The 18,140-nt window shown below is 32.4% G+C and overlaps 1 protein-coding gene across 1 annotated transcript; it reads right to left on the bottom strand.

Annotated features, from left to right (window-relative positions):
• Positions 1-1,197: 1,197 nt before the first annotated feature.
• LOC128214926 (transcription factor 21-like) lies at positions 1,198-17,887 on the bottom strand. Its single transcript, XM_052921641.1, has 2 exons — positions 16,477-17,887; positions 1,198-1,809 (listed from the first exon to the last, which is right to left on the bottom strand). Exons 1-2 carry the CDS (start codon positions 16,786-16,788, stop codon positions 1,675-1,677), a joined length of 447 nt encoding a protein of 148 aa, XP_052777601.1. The 5' UTR covers positions 16,789-17,887; the 3' UTR covers positions 1,198-1,674.
• Between the last annotated feature and the right edge of the window lie 253 nt (positions 17,888-18,140).

Genomic DNA, 18,140 nt, shown 5'->3' with positions numbered 1-18,140 from the left:
CAATCGCCATGATACCTGAAAATATAATTCCGCTGTGCTGGAAACAGGGTTCATACGCTTCTTTAACGATAAATAAAACAAATGATCGCGGAAGTGTAAGCCAAATAATTGGGACGGCTTTATTTGTCACCAAAATTAAGAAGACTCTTAAGTGGAATCGATTAAACCCATTCGCGGATAACGCACGATATACATGTGGTTTGGGGCTGAAAACCCCGTGTTGATTAAACAGACCCCATTGTACTTCTCGATAGTTTTAACTTTGCATTCTTACACAAATCCGATTTGAATTCTGTCCGAAAAAATAAACACAACAAACAGTTACTAGTATTTTAAGTTATCGATCTTCACTTTATATGAAACATGGTTGTGATGGTGCGTTTCTTTGCTTGGCTATCATTGTAAAGTGTTACGTATTTTAATCGTCCGGTTCCAATCGTAAGCAAACTGGACGTAATAAAACAGATCAATTAATGTCAAATTGGCTGTCTTAAATGTTTTTATTTACTACGTTAAGTACTTATAAAAAATGCAGTAGTTTTAGACTATCAGCTTCAGTCTACGAGAGCAGTATTTCGGGAATGCGACCAGCTGCCTGACATAGCAAAATAAACATTTAAATATTAATTAATGTACTGCTTATGTGTTTTTTTTGTACAATTCTCTTGTGTTGTGTCTATGCCTTCTTGGAGCCAACTGTTTCTGATAATACAGGGCTTTCAATAGAATCCGATAAAGGTAAGCCCCTATTTGTTTTCTAGTTGAGCGGCGTAATTTAGAAACTGTATGCGTCAACTCGTCTTTGTTTGAAATATATAAAACTCTGCTAGTCTCATCGCAAAATGGCTAGTCATTGGACCGATGTTGAGTCGTGAACGTTTAAATTGAAATATTGGACGATATGCTCATATATTTAAATAAAGCAAGTACAATTGAACCAGCTGTCTCAATGCTAATTTTAATGCAATAGATCATAAGTGTGTCGTTTTATTTTCTAGAGCAGTAAAGTCTTGAAAGTTAACAACGATGACGTTAACAGCGATGATAACTTTAACAAATTTCGGCCCAATAACTGCCTAATGCGGGTTAAAGCGAACCCTTGTATCATTAATGTAAAGTTTCAAATTGCTCATATTGACTTTAACACTAACTTGGTATATTCTATCTTATTAACATGGATAAAAAATAAAAATTACAACATGTTTAAAAATTTATTTCGCCGACAGATTGTAAAATCCTTCAATGCACAAACCATGCTATTAAATATCACTCTCAACTTACTTTGACTCATGTAAGCATGTGCAAATGTACTTTGGCACTGAATGGTCGGTCCCTTTGAGTCAGGGTAATCCGAAATAACCACCTATGAATACAACTGTAAAATAAATATGTAAGGCACTTACTTAAAGAGCACTTTTCGATCTCCTGACTTTATATGATATATTCAACCTATATATTACATAAAAATAATCTAGGTCATCGAAGCCGTGTTATTAATTTAATTTTTTCATGAAACTTCGGAAATAAACAACTTCTTTCGGAGTTCCCCATAAAATTCTTTGATCTACAATACTAAAATCAGAAATTTAATAGAATATAAGGACCACACAGTGTCACAAACGCACACACCAAAAATCACAACTACAAAATCCATAATCACAAAATAATCCGTTGTCATGGTGATTCGGTTACAAGGTCATCGAGATTATGGTCCTCTGATAGGCTGCTTGTGTCTTTGTCGCTGCGCGTGCTATCTAGCGGAGACAGGTTAGAGTGATCGCCCTTGCCTTGAAAACTGAACGGCCATGTCTGAAAAACAGATTATCACTTTTTAATATCAGTAAAGTAAATTCAAGTATCTTTATTTCAACCGAATTAATAAACAACTAACTATAAACTTTTCTCCTCTAAAAATTGACCTTTGTAAATAAGGGCATACAACAGTTTTATTGCGATTAGCTTAATGATTAACGAGGGTTTTTCGGAAAGTTTCATTCGGAACTCCTCGGTAATTTTTATCGAAAACAACCTCGAATGTATATGAACGGTTTACCATGTCAGAATTCGAGATAAACAAATACAAGCTAAAACACTACGTTTAATTAATGATATAATTCAAAATTTAACGATCTACTTTTGCTCATGTACCTGTATACATCCGAGGTTGCTTTCGATAAAGATGGCCGAGGAGTTCCGAATGCGGAAAGTTTGCGTAATATTAACATAAAGCCGAGCAAACTCTGTAAACAAATGTTTGTAATTTGGTACAAATGAAGTCCAATGAAATTGGAACTATATGAAAAGGTGTTTTATTTTCATTCGTTCAAAAAATTACCAATCACCACCAAGAAAATAACGCATATAAAGAATCATGTTTTACCTAAATATTAAATCATAAATTTGTAAACACAAAACATATTAACGTTACATTTTTCATACGTAGATATCAGTGTATAAAATTATTTCTTGATAACAATATACTTACATACTTATTCAGATAATCACCCTCACCCCCAACCCCAGAAAAAGACAGACAAAGAAACAAATAACAGCAACAAAGAAACACACATAATAACCCTGAAATGTTATGTAATGTGTATGTAATTTATGCTAACCATAAATATATATATGTGGAATTGTTTTAGTTAAGATCGATTGGATCACGAAATTCATAAATTATTACTTTCACAAATTTGTGAAACATGTGATCACCCGTTTCACAAATCCATTTTTGTGAAAAATTTGTACAGCTAAATGGGGTGAGGGGGTATGAAGTTAACTCCTTTTTTTCGCTGACAGATCATGGCGATAACCCTAACATTTATAAATTACTATAGTTTGATGCATTTGTGGTCTGCAAGTGTTGCTTTGTACGCTGTGTGCGTGTCTGCGCCTATGTAAGGCGTTAGCTTAACTGTGTCTTTAAACAGGCACTTTGTTATTTTTTTGGCTGATATCTTTGTTCCCGTAGTGTTCATAGTGTTATTATATAACTGTTGTCTTATATGCACCTTGTTACCTTGACTGAATGCCTTTTCACTACCCGATCTTGTCATTATGAACATAAGTGTGTTTAGTGGTCAGTATGTTTTGTCCAATGAGAAGGCAGAATTTCTCAAGTTTTGTCCAATGAGAAGGCAGAATTTCTCAAGTTTTGTCCAATGAGAAGGCAGAATTTCTCAAGTTTTGTCCAATGAGAAGGCAGAAGTTTTGCAAGTGATTTGTTTCAGTAAATCAGCAGTCAACCGTTAATGATTTTAATCAGGTGAAGCTGTAGAATAAACAATGGCTGGCTCAGTTAATGGGTAGTTTACACAGTATAATGTAGACCACTAAAAACTTTGTTAGAATGTTCTTACACAACCTAAATGGTTATGCGACTTGGTCTCATCAAACTATTTATTTTTGTAAGTATACACACCAGTACTTAATGGCTGCTAGGTTTCGTTCATATCGTTTTAATTCGATATTCTTAACGTCTTTAGTTCAGCACAACGGGGCCTCGATCCACTTGAAACTTTACATCCATATTTGTTTCTTAATGAAATTTAAATGAGACAAGTGGAATATTTAAAATTAATGAGTAAAATATTTCAAATTAATGAGTAAAATATTTTAAGTTACTGAATAACATATTTCAAATTAATTACTGAAATATTTTAAACGAATGACATGTAGATGTTAATTTCACCAACGTCCTACTTCCATTTTGTAATTTAGGCCATTCAGTTATACCATTGACTTTTTTCACCGGCACCGGATTTTGATTCCAAACAATACCGAAATTGTAAAAAATATTGACTTTTTAAAAATTAATTTTCTTTTTAAATATACACTTTGTACTGAATATCTATACTAACTCTAAATCAGCAAAGAAAGTGTATAATTATTTTAAAGTGTATTTTTTCACAATTTCGGTTTTGTAATTTTTAATTTGGAATAATTAGATGACTATGTAATATTGTTCATAGTATATCGTTATAGGCATTTGAAAGGGTCCATTTGAATAAAATGAATTTGAAGAAGAACAATACATAAGATTGAAGATTGTATATGTTACACTTGATAAGGTGCGATTTTTTTAATTTTAATGCAATCTTACGTTAGACTCATTTGACTATTAAGAATAAAAAAATCCATAGGATTTGTGTACAGATAAAAAATAATATTGGCTGTGTCTGGTTGCTTTTTCAACGGGGATTTGCGTGGCCACATAGCTAATATTGAAAACTCCAGGAATAAAGGCTATTATTGCTTTATCTTTACACAAATCATATGCTTATTTTTCATTATTTAAAGTCAATTGAAGATGCATTGAAATTGAAATTGAAAACAATTGTTTTTGCATCCATCATTTTGCCTATCTCCTAATACACATCTATATGACCTCCAAATCAATCATGTACATACAGGCTTTGATATAATAGTTAATACTGAGAAATGTCAAACTCCTTAAAAGTTAACAATAAATGTTCTGTTCTGGTCTGTTAATCGTGAATTTTATAAAAATATATGTTTTTTTTCGAGTACTCGAGTAGTGATTTGGTACTCGGGTACTCGGATGATTGATCGAGTACTCGAGTACTCGGGTACTCGTTGCCATTCCTATCCTTAATACAGACTCTCAAGAAGCAATTTATGATTTATCAAATAATAAATGTTTTAGCAATCAAACCCGTTAGTCTCTGAAAAAGGCAAATCCAAACATGAACAATTCCGAAAATAACTGACATTCTCAAACAATTTACTGTGGAGATGAAAATTGAAGTATCTTTTTTATGAAAATGCAAGGAAATTGAACAAAATGCAACAACATAATTGATTTAATATATCATGCTCAGAGTCCATTCATTTTGTATTCACCCTGGTTTGTACATTTATGACAATGCACTTAATGCATACGATCGCGGGTTATATTGACTTATCACGATGAATAAAACTTACTTAAAATATACTTAATGATCAAAATTAAATAGGCCCTTTCCACTCCACAGGGACTCCCAAAAAGCAAGCATACCGAACTCTAGCGTGATTACAAGTTATTAAAGGAAAGAATGTATATCTACTTCAAACAGGAAAATACAATGAAAAGCTGTCTACAAGCATTTTATCCCTATGTAGTCATTTTAAAAATTATAAATGTTATTCGAACTGCCTTTGAATGGTCAGTGAAATAATACTTAGCCCAAGTCACACTATTGAAAGCGTCTAAGTTACCAAAATAGTTAGATTTGAATCAATTTATATTAAGTATTTACTGCCTATATCTGAATCAATACATTAGTATTTACTACCTATATCTGAATCAATGCATTAGTATTTACTGCCTATATTTAAGTCAACACATTAGCGTTTACTACCTATATCTAAATCAATACATTATTATTTACTGCCTAAATCTGAATCAATACAACAGTATTGACTGCCTATATTTGAATCAATACATTATTATTTACTGCCTAAATCTGAATCAATACATTCGTATTAACTGCCTTTATCTGAATCAATACATTGGTATTTACTGCCTATATATGAATAAATACATTAGTATTTACTGCCTATATCTGAATCAATACATTCGAATTTACTGCCTATATCTGAATCAATGCATCCGTATTTACTGCCTATATTTCAATCAATACATTAGTATTTACTGCCTATATTTAATCAATGCATAAGTGTTAACTATCTATATCTGAATCAATACATTATTATTTACTGCCTAAATCTGAATCAATACAATAGTATTGACTGCCTATATTTGAATCAATACATTACTATTTACAGCCTAAATCTGAATCAATACATTCGTATTAACTGCCTTTATCTGAATCAATACATTGGTATTTACTGCCTATATATAAATAAATACATTAGTATTTACTGCCTATATCTGAATCAATACATTCGAATTTACTGCCTATATCTAAATAAATACATTAGCATTTACTTTCTATATCTGAATCAATACATTAGTATTTACTGCCTATATCTGAATCAATACATTAGTATTTACTGCTTATATTTTAATCATTACATTAGCGTTTTCTACCTATATCTGAATCAATACATAAGTTTTTTTTACTGTATTTAAATCATACATTAGTTTCTACCATAATTATTTGAGTAAATGCATGAAGGATTGTTGTCTATATTTGAATCTATACATAAAAGATTATTTGCTATATTTGATTCAATACATAAAGGATTATTATTTATTGTCTATATTTGAAAATACATAAAGGATTATTGTCTATTGTCTATATTTGAATCAATACATAAAGGGTTATTGTCTATTGTCTATATTTGGATCAATACATAAAGGATTGTGTCTATTGTCTATATTTGAATCAATACATAAAGGTTTGTTGCCTATATTTGAGTCAATACAAGTGATTGGTACCATGTTACATTTCATATATAATACATAAAGGTTTGTTGCCTATATTTGAGTCAATACAAGTGATTGGTACCATGTTACATTTCATATATAATTTAGTATGTATTTTTATGTATTGCGCGCATCAAGCAAATGATTTAACATTTTCATTCGAAATGATATGCATGTACGTATGTAATAAAGCTTTTAAACTTAAGTTAGTTGTGTATGTTTTGATCACTTATTGATTGCATGCATTGTTATTACTGTCAGTGCAAACATCACAGTATAAACATGTTACAGTGCCGAAACGAAAAAAAAAATTCTCGTTTTTGGCATAATTAGAAATAAAATGAAATATTTTTTTTCATTAAATATTATTTCTTTAATGTAAGAAAGTTTTTGTCGTTGCTAAACCTATCTATAGCAGGAAAGTTACTTAGAATTTTACAGCTAAATGTGTTTGTATTTATTACATTCTCGAATCTTAAATCAAGTTAAATGCTTCTCATTAAATAACGCAATTTACGTCCAATCTTGTACGTAGCGATATGAATACGCCATTAACAGCGCATAATATCGTAGTTTATGGGCCCTTAAATTGATTTAAGGAATCTGGCGCGCCAGGGTGACATTTATGAGGGTTTGAAACAATACACGGCAGATAACCCTTGTAAACGCTGTGATTTGATAACCAATTAGGATTCATTAATTGATAATGGGATGCTGATAGTGTTAGACCATTCATTAATGCATTGTTCACTTGAAGCCGATTCTAGGGTGCGTTGACATCATAGTTGCAACAGCAGCAACACAAACAACAATAAAAACAGCAACAACAACAACAACCCACTAATTGATAACGGGATACTGATAGTGTTAGACCATTCATTAATACATTGTTCACTTTAAGCCGATCCTAAGGTGCGTTGACATCAATATTGCAACAACAACAACTAAACAACAATAACAACAACAACAACAACAACAACAACAACCCACTAATTGATAACGGGATACTGATAGTGTTAGACCATTCATTAATACATTGTTCACTTTAAGCCGATCCTAAGGTGCGTTGACATCATTATTGCAACAACAACAACAACAACAACAACAACAACAACAACAACAACAACAACAACATAATGATGCATAGACGATTTTCAATCGCAACAACAAACTTATTCTTATTGTATAGTTTCACCGAATTGCATGTTTAAATGTACTTTATAATTATATTTGAATCTGTTGTTGTTTGTGAATGACACCTTAGTATCAATGATATATTGATTCACACATGTGTATTAACACCATTACGTACATATACATATACATAAGACATCTTATAGAAATATAGTCAAAACAATATTTATTTAATTTCGATATCAACTGCTCAAATGTTTTTGTTTTTTTGTTTTATAGTCTTTCATACATTTTATAACCGATCGCCATGTATATCATCGTCGAATACCCCCGATACACACAACGCGATGCTTCATTGTGTTACGTTCATTGTGTACCGTATGTATGAAATGAAACAGAAGAAAGTACCGTGGTTGCCGACGATGCATGTATAATCAATTCATCCATGACCATGGGTCATCTTTGACTTATATCATTGTGTCTATCGTGTGAACTGATTAATACGAAATAAATGTTCTGTTTCTGTTATTTGGTTCAGTCAATTATCATCGCCTGATGGCTTCAGAAAACACATTACACATAAAAATGTAATCTTGTTAAATTCTGGAGGGGTCAAGGCCAAAATAATGAATAATGGTTTGGTAACATTCTTTTCATAAACGTAGGGGAAATAGGCTTTTTTATTATTATTATTATTATTGTATAAGTTTTTATGTAATTGTCATCATTGGTGATTTGTAGTTAAAGTGATACTCTTATTCAAAATCAATACATACACATTATAACAGAAATACATTTTGACTGATAAACCTAAATAATGCATTTATGGAAAATATTAACTACTGATAATGAGATTGTAACCGCGAATTTAATAGCAAAAAGCGCATATTAAATGATTGGTGAGTGCTAAAATAATTACTGAGTTCTATTAGTCTTATAAGGTAGACATACTGTGTTTTATGCTCATTTCTTTCAAATTAAACTCGATGCCTATTTCATAGATAAGATTGGGTAACCCAATCCAAATATATTCTTTAGGCCCAATAAGAGTTGATACGTAGCATTCACGTTCAATATTATAACTGAGAATTACAAGCACCAAAGCTGGTATGCTGACATGACTTTCTTCTTATTAATAAAATTTATATATTATTTTCCATCTATACATGGACATAACGAGTATTATCGAGGTGATAAGCATTTTTTATTTATCTAAAGATGAATGTTTCATCGTAGAATATTTGTTCATGCTCTTTCTTATTGCATTAGGGACCATTTAATGAATGGACTGCGGGCTTGATGTCATTTTCGGGATATGAACGCAATTGGGCTTGTTAAAGTGTGTGGAGTCCGAAGGCTTTAATAAAAATATAATAATAATAAATTGTTTAATATTTATAAGTAGCACTTTAAATGTTCAGTCTTACTTTCAGATTCTACAGAGTGTGTATACCACGTGATAAATTGCGCCATAAATGCTACGTCGGAAGGCAATGTTTTGCTTTGAATGGTGACTTTAAAGCTGCACTCAAATAGATTGAACTTTTTTTACATTTTGTCTTGGAACGTGCCAATTTTTGCGAAAATCCATGGACTCCAATTATATAAGACTGCTGACAAAAATTAGATCGCATATTTTTGCATTTAAGTTAAAACATTGATGTTCTATGCATTTTTCTTAAACCATTAGTAACGGTTTAAGCCATAAAACATTAATTTTCAAACGCAGATTTTAAAATCAGCGATCGATCTTTTGTCATTAGTTTGCAGATATTTACGCAAACATTTGCTCTTTCCAAGACATTTTTTTTTTTTTTGTAAAAATGGTATATCTTTGAGAGTGCAGCTTTAAACAAAGATAACTTGACTATTTATTCACCCTTTTAAATGAAACGTAGTGCAGTCTACGCCGTTGACTGAAGCCCGCCTTCGGTCTTTTACTAGAGTGATTGAGAGTCAACTTTTTGAAAACACTTCGACAAACCTTTTCACAAAACCGCTGCCCGATGGCATTACTTTGGAAAAGGTTTATCGAAGTGTTTGAGAAAACTAACCACAGAACGAAACTTCGGTAATAAAATGAAGGCGGGTCTCTAGAAGCGGTTAAAAGTTATCTTTGTTTTATGTCTTCATTTTAAGCAAAATTTTGGACGTAGCATTTATGCCGTAATTTATCAGTGGTATACACACACATTGACTGTTCTAGCATTGCTTCAATCATTTGTGTACGATTTCAATTATATCAATTTATCAAATACTCGCTAACCTAAATGAACACGTCAAAACATGTTACATGTTCAGCACGCTTTCCTATCACGTGACTGACATGATCTGTCATTGGTCAATTGGACGCGGTTATACCCGGGTAATTGTTCCTCAAATATTTACACTTCACTTCGAGTCTTTCAACAGAGTGCCAGACCCTCCCTTGGCAGGGACGGGAAGGTTAGCATAGCAGTTTATTTTTCAAACAGTATAATTATTATATTCTGAGGCCGTATTCAATAAGCATCTTAGCGAATATTTTCAACTTAGTGAGAATTTCGTCATTTTTGACAACGCTTATTTTAAATATCCGCTACTTTTTATCAGATTTATTCATATGCATATATTGTTTATTCCTTTTTACTTGCTTATTTTCATATTTTTGGTGTACAAACATTGTTCGTTCTCTTAAAATTCAAATAAGAAAAAAACTAATGTTTCACTAAGTTGGAAATTGTAACTCTGATGCTTATTGAATACGGCCCAGGACTCTAGTTACTAAAAGGGTTCTACACATGGGTACAAGCAATACTAAAATATTTCACACGCGTACTTTTGTTTATAAATGCTATAAGTATTTAAGTACCTGAACGCATTATTAAAATAAATGGTAAATGGTAAAGCGGTATAAGCAGAAAATTGCATAGTCTTCTATAGGCTAAGAAATGTTTTCATATATTTGCTGTCAAAAAAGTTTTTTAAAAATTAACGTCATTTACTTGTTTGTTTACATCGGTTGTGACCCGTCGGGATCCATGTGAGGACCCCTATAAATCACATGATTCCTCGCCCTGATATTTATTGAATGTAAACAGTTTGTTTTTCCAACACACCGTTATTGGCTGTCTTTTGTTACTGTTGTTTATATCATCTAAATCCGATACAGCACAATTGACAATAAAATACAATACGAACATATTTATGTTACTCAGTTTATACAGTCGAACCCCGTTGGCTCGAACCTGTCCTTAACATTCAATTCGAGCCAAGCGATTTCGAGCAAATGGAGTTCGACTGTACATACATTTGTCGAATCTGACAAAAGTATTTTATCGCGACATATTAGCATTTTGTTTGAAATTAATTAAGTATCATCTGTTCGATTCGATAATTAATTTCTAAGTAATTCCCTAATTCAATGAAGCCTTCTTTAAAATTGATTATTGTGTGAGTTTTTTTTTACTGACAGCAGAAACATTTTTTTGGTACTCAAGTTCGGGTTTACAATCAATTGCTTTCAAAATTAGACATTTGTCAAATCTGTTCACTCACTTGTCAAAACTATTTTAATTCCAGGTTTGAAAGCTTCCTTGAAACCGTTCATTAAATATTAAACAAGAATTAAACTATATGGAGAACCGACATAACAATTGTTTTAAAAAACCTCGAAAGCTGAGGGAGGATACTGTCAGTCAATTGATCGCATGTAAATGAAGACATATAATTTTTCTAATTTAAAAAAAAAAAAAATCTCATTTCTTTCAAAATATGATTCCCTAAAAGTATGATTTTTTGTTTCTAAATCGTTAATTTTATATTGTCAGTGAATATGTATTTACTTAAAATTTCTTCGAATAGACAATACTTTAGCTCATAGCATGTGAAACACCAAATAATAATGTTTTGGAGAACTTACACAATCGTTCTAATAAAAACAGCAAGATTAAAGATGCCCTCTTACTCCCGGATAAGATGTTCCACAATTAAAATAATTAATTTACCGATGAATAAAAATCGAAATCAATGGTTCTTGTGAAGAATACCATGTTTAATTTTAAAAGAAGGGGACAGAAAACACGGTATTTCTACCTCATGAGACGATAGTTGATCACTGTAAATCTTTAAGCACTCACCCGTCATTTAATGTTTGTGCTTTTAGATACACGGTTATAATTTTATGTTATTATCATTAATAATATTTTTCATAAATATATTATTAGTAAGTTTATCTTTCAAAATGTATGTTTGATATACATGTGTATGTTTGATATACATGTGTATGTTTGATATACATGTGTATGTTTGATATACATGTGTATGTTCGATATACATGTGTATGTTCGATATACATTTGTATGTTCGATATACATGTGTATGTTCTATATACATGTGTATGTTCGATATACATGTGTATGTTTGATATACATGTGTATGTTCGATATAGATTTGTATGAATTGATTTTCAATACAAGATTCACTTCAAGCCTTGTTGTTCCATTTGGTATCAGAAACACAAAACATCATCACCGTCAAAACATCAAAATTTAACTGCCATGTACATGTGAACAGATGATTGAAGCTTGTTTAGGGCAATTTCGATACGGAATTCCTTCAGAATTCCATCAAAATGGCATTAGATATTAAAGAAGATTCTGAAATGACTACATGTATTTACAGTTATGTTGAAAAATGAGATGTAAACATTTGAAATTGAAGAAGATTCCTGCAGACAATTTACTGTCGTGGTGAAATACGGAGATGAGGTATGCCATAAATTCATATTTATCATGTAAATAAATCGGTATTTGTAAAATGCAAATGTCTACACACATGACAGAAATAAAGATGGATTTGAAAATCAAATATGTATTCCAATACACATCTAGGACCTTTCAACTAAAGATCTACGACTATTTTGTCGTAAATCGAAATTATTTTAAGTGTCATTTTAGCGTTATTTTGCTAAATATTTGAATATTTAGCCAGCATAAAAATGAAACAAGGAATCACGTCAAAAACAACTTGCTTTGTTAATCAGATGTTAATCACATGTAGTTTATAAGGCAGATCAGCAATGTGTGATACAACTTTCTTTGTTTCTTATAGCGAATGTTCCACGGAAGCCTGTACGTGTCACGTAGTATTATTTTATATAAGGATCGTTTAAACGACTTAGTTTACTGTTTAAAAACGACTTAGTACGTTTAAACAACCTAGTGTCCCGTTTTAAATAACGACAAATTATTTCGTTTCAAAGACAGAGATTCTCGTTTATACGACGTAGTATCTTATTATTTAAGGAATGAATTGCGGGCTTGATGTCAGCTTCGGGGTATGAACGCAATAGGGCTGGTCAAAGTATGTGGAGTACCCACTCCACGCATATTTTACCAGCCCATTTGCGTTCATATCCCCGATAATGACATCAACCCCGCAAATCATTACTTATATTTACACCAATAGTTCATTATTTCATTCAATAATTGTTAAAATAATACTTCATTTCATTTAAGAAAATCTTTTAGTAACCCTTTCTTACCCATTCTGTAAATAGAATGACCCGACTGTAACCGGAAGCATTTTTTCAAATGACGTCACAATATCGCGGGAAAAGATCAACCACTTGGGAATCATTTTTAAATGTAAAATTGAAACATTGATTTATATTTTTCGGGACCTGCTGACACAATACAAACAATAACAGCATCAATAGCTTTCATGTATATTGTTATGCAATGAATTCCGATCCGAAAATATCCGAAGATGTTGCGTCCCTCGATTGAAAAACGCAATTGCCGAAAGGCTGTTCATATAAGGAATGGAAGTTGAGGTGTAAATATAACGACTTAGTATCTCGTTTAAACAACTGAGTATCCCTTTTCAACGAGAAGGTATCGTCAACGGGATAGAGAGTCGTTATAACGATATAATAAGTCTTTATAGCGAGTTATATAAGTCGTAATTACGAAATATTTCATAACAAACATAATCTAGCTGCATGTGTGTTGTTGTTTTTCTTCCCAATAAAAGATATTTCTTCAAAATGGAAGAGCAAAATTTATCTACTTTCAATCAACCCTCAATAAAGAATACATAAGCATTCACATTTTGGTCAAATAATGGCAAATGGAATGAACGATAATTGTAAATGGAAAAAGTAGCACGTGGCACTGTTTGCACGAACTCGCTAGTTTGTATATTTAACGTTTTCCGGAATATCCAGCTAAATTATCGAAATATTTATCATTCTTGGCCTGTTTGTTTTTATGTATTAGTAGGGTGCACTTCGGGTGTTATGCGTTTAAGTATGTAAATATTCACACCTGTTAAAGCTTTACACGGTGGTTTTGGGGATATTTAGCCTTTCTAGGATGAAAGGAAGGCGATCTTAACAACTTAACTGATTCAAAAGAACAAAAAAGTGAAGTATGTTTGTATTAAAATACAAACACAGCATAGTAGATAGAATAAATAATGCAACTGTAAAAATCTTCGTTGTTTGTCATTTTCTAACAACATTTCTACAAGCCTTAAAGCTTCACTCTTACAAATTGTCCGTTTTTACTTTGTTCATATATTTTGTCTCAGAATCAGCTCATTTTGGCATCAGTGCCTTCAATTTAGTCATAAAAGATAACTCACAATGGATCGGATCTCAATTCTTTCGTATACTGCCCAAAATTTGATTTTTCTTAAAGCAATAGGAACGCTTTAAGTCATAGAACTCTAATTTTTAAACGTAAATATGAAAACCAAGATCAGCTCTTTAGTCAGTAGTCCTATATCACTGGTTTCCGGACATTTACGCAAGCATTTGCTCATTCCAAGACCAAGAAATAAAAAAATGTTGAAACAATCAGTCTGTAAGAGTGCAGCTTTAAGGGCACTCCACATTGCAAAAATGGGTGGGGAATGCCAAAAATTAAAACATATCAAAAATTTACTTTTATTTAGTTTTAAAGATCAATCTTTTTCGGGAGTAGAACATACATCCTTTGTGCCATCTTTTGGATTAATAATTTGACCAAATTTTACGAAGAAAATTTTATCAGCTTTTAGTTCGACATTTGCATTTTTCTTTTCAGAAAAGTCTGTCCACCATATAACTATGATTTTGTACCATAATGCTCCAGACTACATAATAAACAACGTCCTGTGGGTTCTAGTTTATATGTTTTCAAATAAGAAAGATAATCAATTGAATAATGAAAAATAATGGATTAAATTCATTTCCTGGTTACAAAAATGCAAATATTTTCCTAAAAAGTAGCTGCACTCGCCTTAATACATTATTGATTGGGCAGTACTGACTATTTTGACATAAAAAGTATTCATTTTGTATAAAGATATTTCCGGAAAATTGTAAAATTGTGAAACAAGATATTTTAAAATTATATTAATCACTTTTGATGGCACGATGGTACGCGATAGTGTGGTCTTTTGTTGTGGAGGAAACCGGAATACCCGGAGGAAACTCACTTTTCCGGCTTGGTGACCACAAACCAAACTGACATAGCTCGTAGATAAGAACACTGCATATCTAGTTCAAAGGACCATAACATATTTATAAAATACGACAACGTATGTCGTTCCACAAAATAGTTTTCAAAATCGACACGTTTATTCAAAAACTCCGACTCCAGATATTAGTTAAAATTTGGATATTTTTGTTCATCATGAGTAGATGTTTCGTCTCTTACAAACTATTGCAAACATTTTTTGAATACCACCAACATAATCTTTCTGTTGAAATACTTTTACCGAAATAAAAATACGTTACGGTGCTAAAAGGTCTGTAAATGGAGGTATTTTGCCGATTGGTTATACCTTTGTTTAAGTTAACAACGTGTCTTAAAGGACATCGTTGATAACTTAAAACGATTTGATAATGTTCTCACATATCTAAAATAGGTACATCTGAAACAGTTGTCTCAAATCTTGCTAGATTTATTCATTAAACTTCCAGAGCAGTTACGATTTTAAAGTTAACAACGATGGCGTTAACAACATTGTTAACTTTACCTCTGAACTACCAACCCATTAGAAAACCAACGTTGTTAACTTAACTTCTAAACTACCAACCCATTAGAAAACCAACGTTGTTAACTTAACTTCTGAACTACCAACCCATTAGAAAACCAACGTTGTTAACTTAACTTCTAAACTACCAACCCATTAGAAAACCAACGTTGTTAACTTAACTTCTGAACTACCAACCCATTAGAAAACCAACGTTGTTAACTTAACTTCTAAACTACCAACCCATTAGAAAACCAACGTTGTTAACTTAACTTCTGAACTACCAACCAATTAGAAAACCAACGTTGTTAACTTAACTTCTAAACTATCAACCCATTAGAAAACCAACGTTGTTAACTTAACTTCTGAACTACCAACCCATTAGAAAACCAACGTTGTTAACTTAACTTCTGAACTACCAACCCATTAGAAAACCAACGTTGTTAACTTAACTTCTGAACTACCAACCCATTAGAAAACCAACGTTGTTAACTTAACTTCTAAACTACCAACCCATTAGAAAACCAACGTTGTTAACTTAACTTCTGAACTACCAACCCATTAGAAAACCAACGTTGTTAACTTAACTTCTGAACTACCAACCCATTAGAAAACAACGTTGTTAACTTAACTTCTGAACTATCAACCCATTAGAAAACCAACGTTGTTAACTTAACTTCTGAACTACCAACCCATTAGAAAACCAACGTTGTTAACTTAACTTTTGACCTACCAACCCATTAGAAAACCAACGTTGTTAACTTAACTTCTGAACTACCAACCCATTAGAAAACCAACGTTGTTAACTTAACTTCTGAACTACCAACCCATTAGAAAACCAACCTTGTTAACTTCATTTCTAAACCACATACCCATTTTCTAACCCCGATTCAAGTTATTTCTCTATCAAACTGCACCATCTTTAATACCAGTGACCAGAAACTTACCAAATTTAGTGGATGTATATTTGTAGACTGGTGACACACAACTTCTTCCTCGTTACCGTCCAGAATCTGTTTTAAATGTGCTATATAGCTGGATGCCAGTCTAAGAGTGTCTAATTTGGATAATTTAGTGTCTGACGGCACCCACGGCAACGTGGTTTTTAATTTTGAAAACGCCTTACTGAGGACCCTCATCCGGCTCCGCTCGCGCTCATTGGCGGCGTGGCGTTGTACCGGAAGGTGTTTATTCACTTTTCTGAGGACAGAATCATCCTCATCGTCACTAGTTTTCGCGTCTTTCCGCCTCCTTGGCATTTTTGTTCCACCGCGGCTGGGATCGTTTGTTTATGTATAAAATTTTCGATAAAAAGCTTTGATAGCAAACTTCGGAGACCTGTTTAAAATCAAAGTCCCACAGTTTGTTTATGTTATTTTAAGTGGAATATTAGTTTCACTTGTCTACAATAATAATGACTGCTATTAATAGAAACTTAATTTAAATAATCCATTTATCAGAATAGTGATCATTTGTGTAATACAGTCATACGTCGCATTAAGACAAAAGTCTTTAATACTATTTCTTTTTTAACTCCTCCTGGTATGTTTCATGTCAAAATTCTTGTAATCATAACTTGTCTGTTCTGACACATAAACCCTAATCAACAGTCAACTGTCACAAAAACACCTGTCTTTAGAACCATCAGCCAGTTTGCTTATCACGCATTTCAAAGACTTCAGATAACCTAAACTATGTCGTTTCACAATCTGATTTGAAATATAATTACGTAATAAATATATCTACACAAGTCTAATTGTGGCTAAATTGGCTAAATGTTCCAATAAATATTTCACGCGAAGCCAACTGGAGTACTTATTGTCAGACGTCTGTAAATTAATCCATTTCATTCACACATCTTATCGTAGATATTTCTTTCACTTTCTTCAAAGATGAACTTATTAAAAGTACATTCTGATTATTAGCACGATGCAGCAACTGTTATTTGGAACGCCAGATATTAAAACTGCAACTCGTATATCACTATATTTATTGTCGTCTGCGTGAAATACTTCCCGAACTGTCCTAACAAAAATCTATATTTGTTGTCGTCTGCGTGAAATACTCCCCGAACTGTCCTAACAAAAATCTATATTTGTTGTCGTCTGCGTGAAATACTTCCCGAACTGTCCTAACAAGAATTATCAAGCTTCTACCAGAAGCCCATTGTCAAATACAAAAAGCAGACGATTTCAAAACCAACGTTTTTGTTGCTACACGCGTCAACGTCCAGAAGTAAAAACTCTTCGCGTATCCGGCGATATCAGACACGTCACCTTTGACCACGACAGCGCGTGCAAAGTGCGAACCTACATGCTCCAAATCGTCTGATACATCCAGGAAGCATCCGTCTGTCAACTGAACATATAATTTCACAGCTGGACCATGTTTTCCCGTGGATTATCGTCCGACGTTGTTTATATATACAGCCATGTTCGTTAGAGCGATGAGTTTCGGTGGGCGGTGATTATGCAAATGAAGTAGGCGGAAATCATGTTCTAGGCGGATCGTCTGTCTCTTTCTCTCTCTCTTCTTACTTGTATCTATAGTGTTTTTCTTAATATTTACTTGCGTTTTTTATATTACATACGTTTTTTTTGTGTTACCATAA

The sequence above is a fragment of the Mya arenaria genome, chromosome 13 (assembly GCF_026914265.1).
Source record: "Mya arenaria isolate MELC-2E11 chromosome 13, ASM2691426v1".
NCBI lineage: Eukaryota > Metazoa > Mollusca > Bivalvia > Myida > Myidae > Mya > Mya arenaria.
This window is presented reverse-complemented; position numbering and strand designations above follow the sequence as displayed.

Excerpts from the sequence above, each read along its gene's own strand:
- LOC128214926 (XM_052921641.1), bottom strand. The coding sequence starts at position 16,788 with ATGCCAAGGAGGCGGAAAGACGCGAAAACTAGTGACGATGAGGATGAT. Across the intron at positions 1,810-16,476 it reads ATATACATCCACTAAATTTG|ACATGGCCGTTCAGTTTTCA; the intron begins GTAAGTTTCTGG and ends TCTGTTTTTCAG.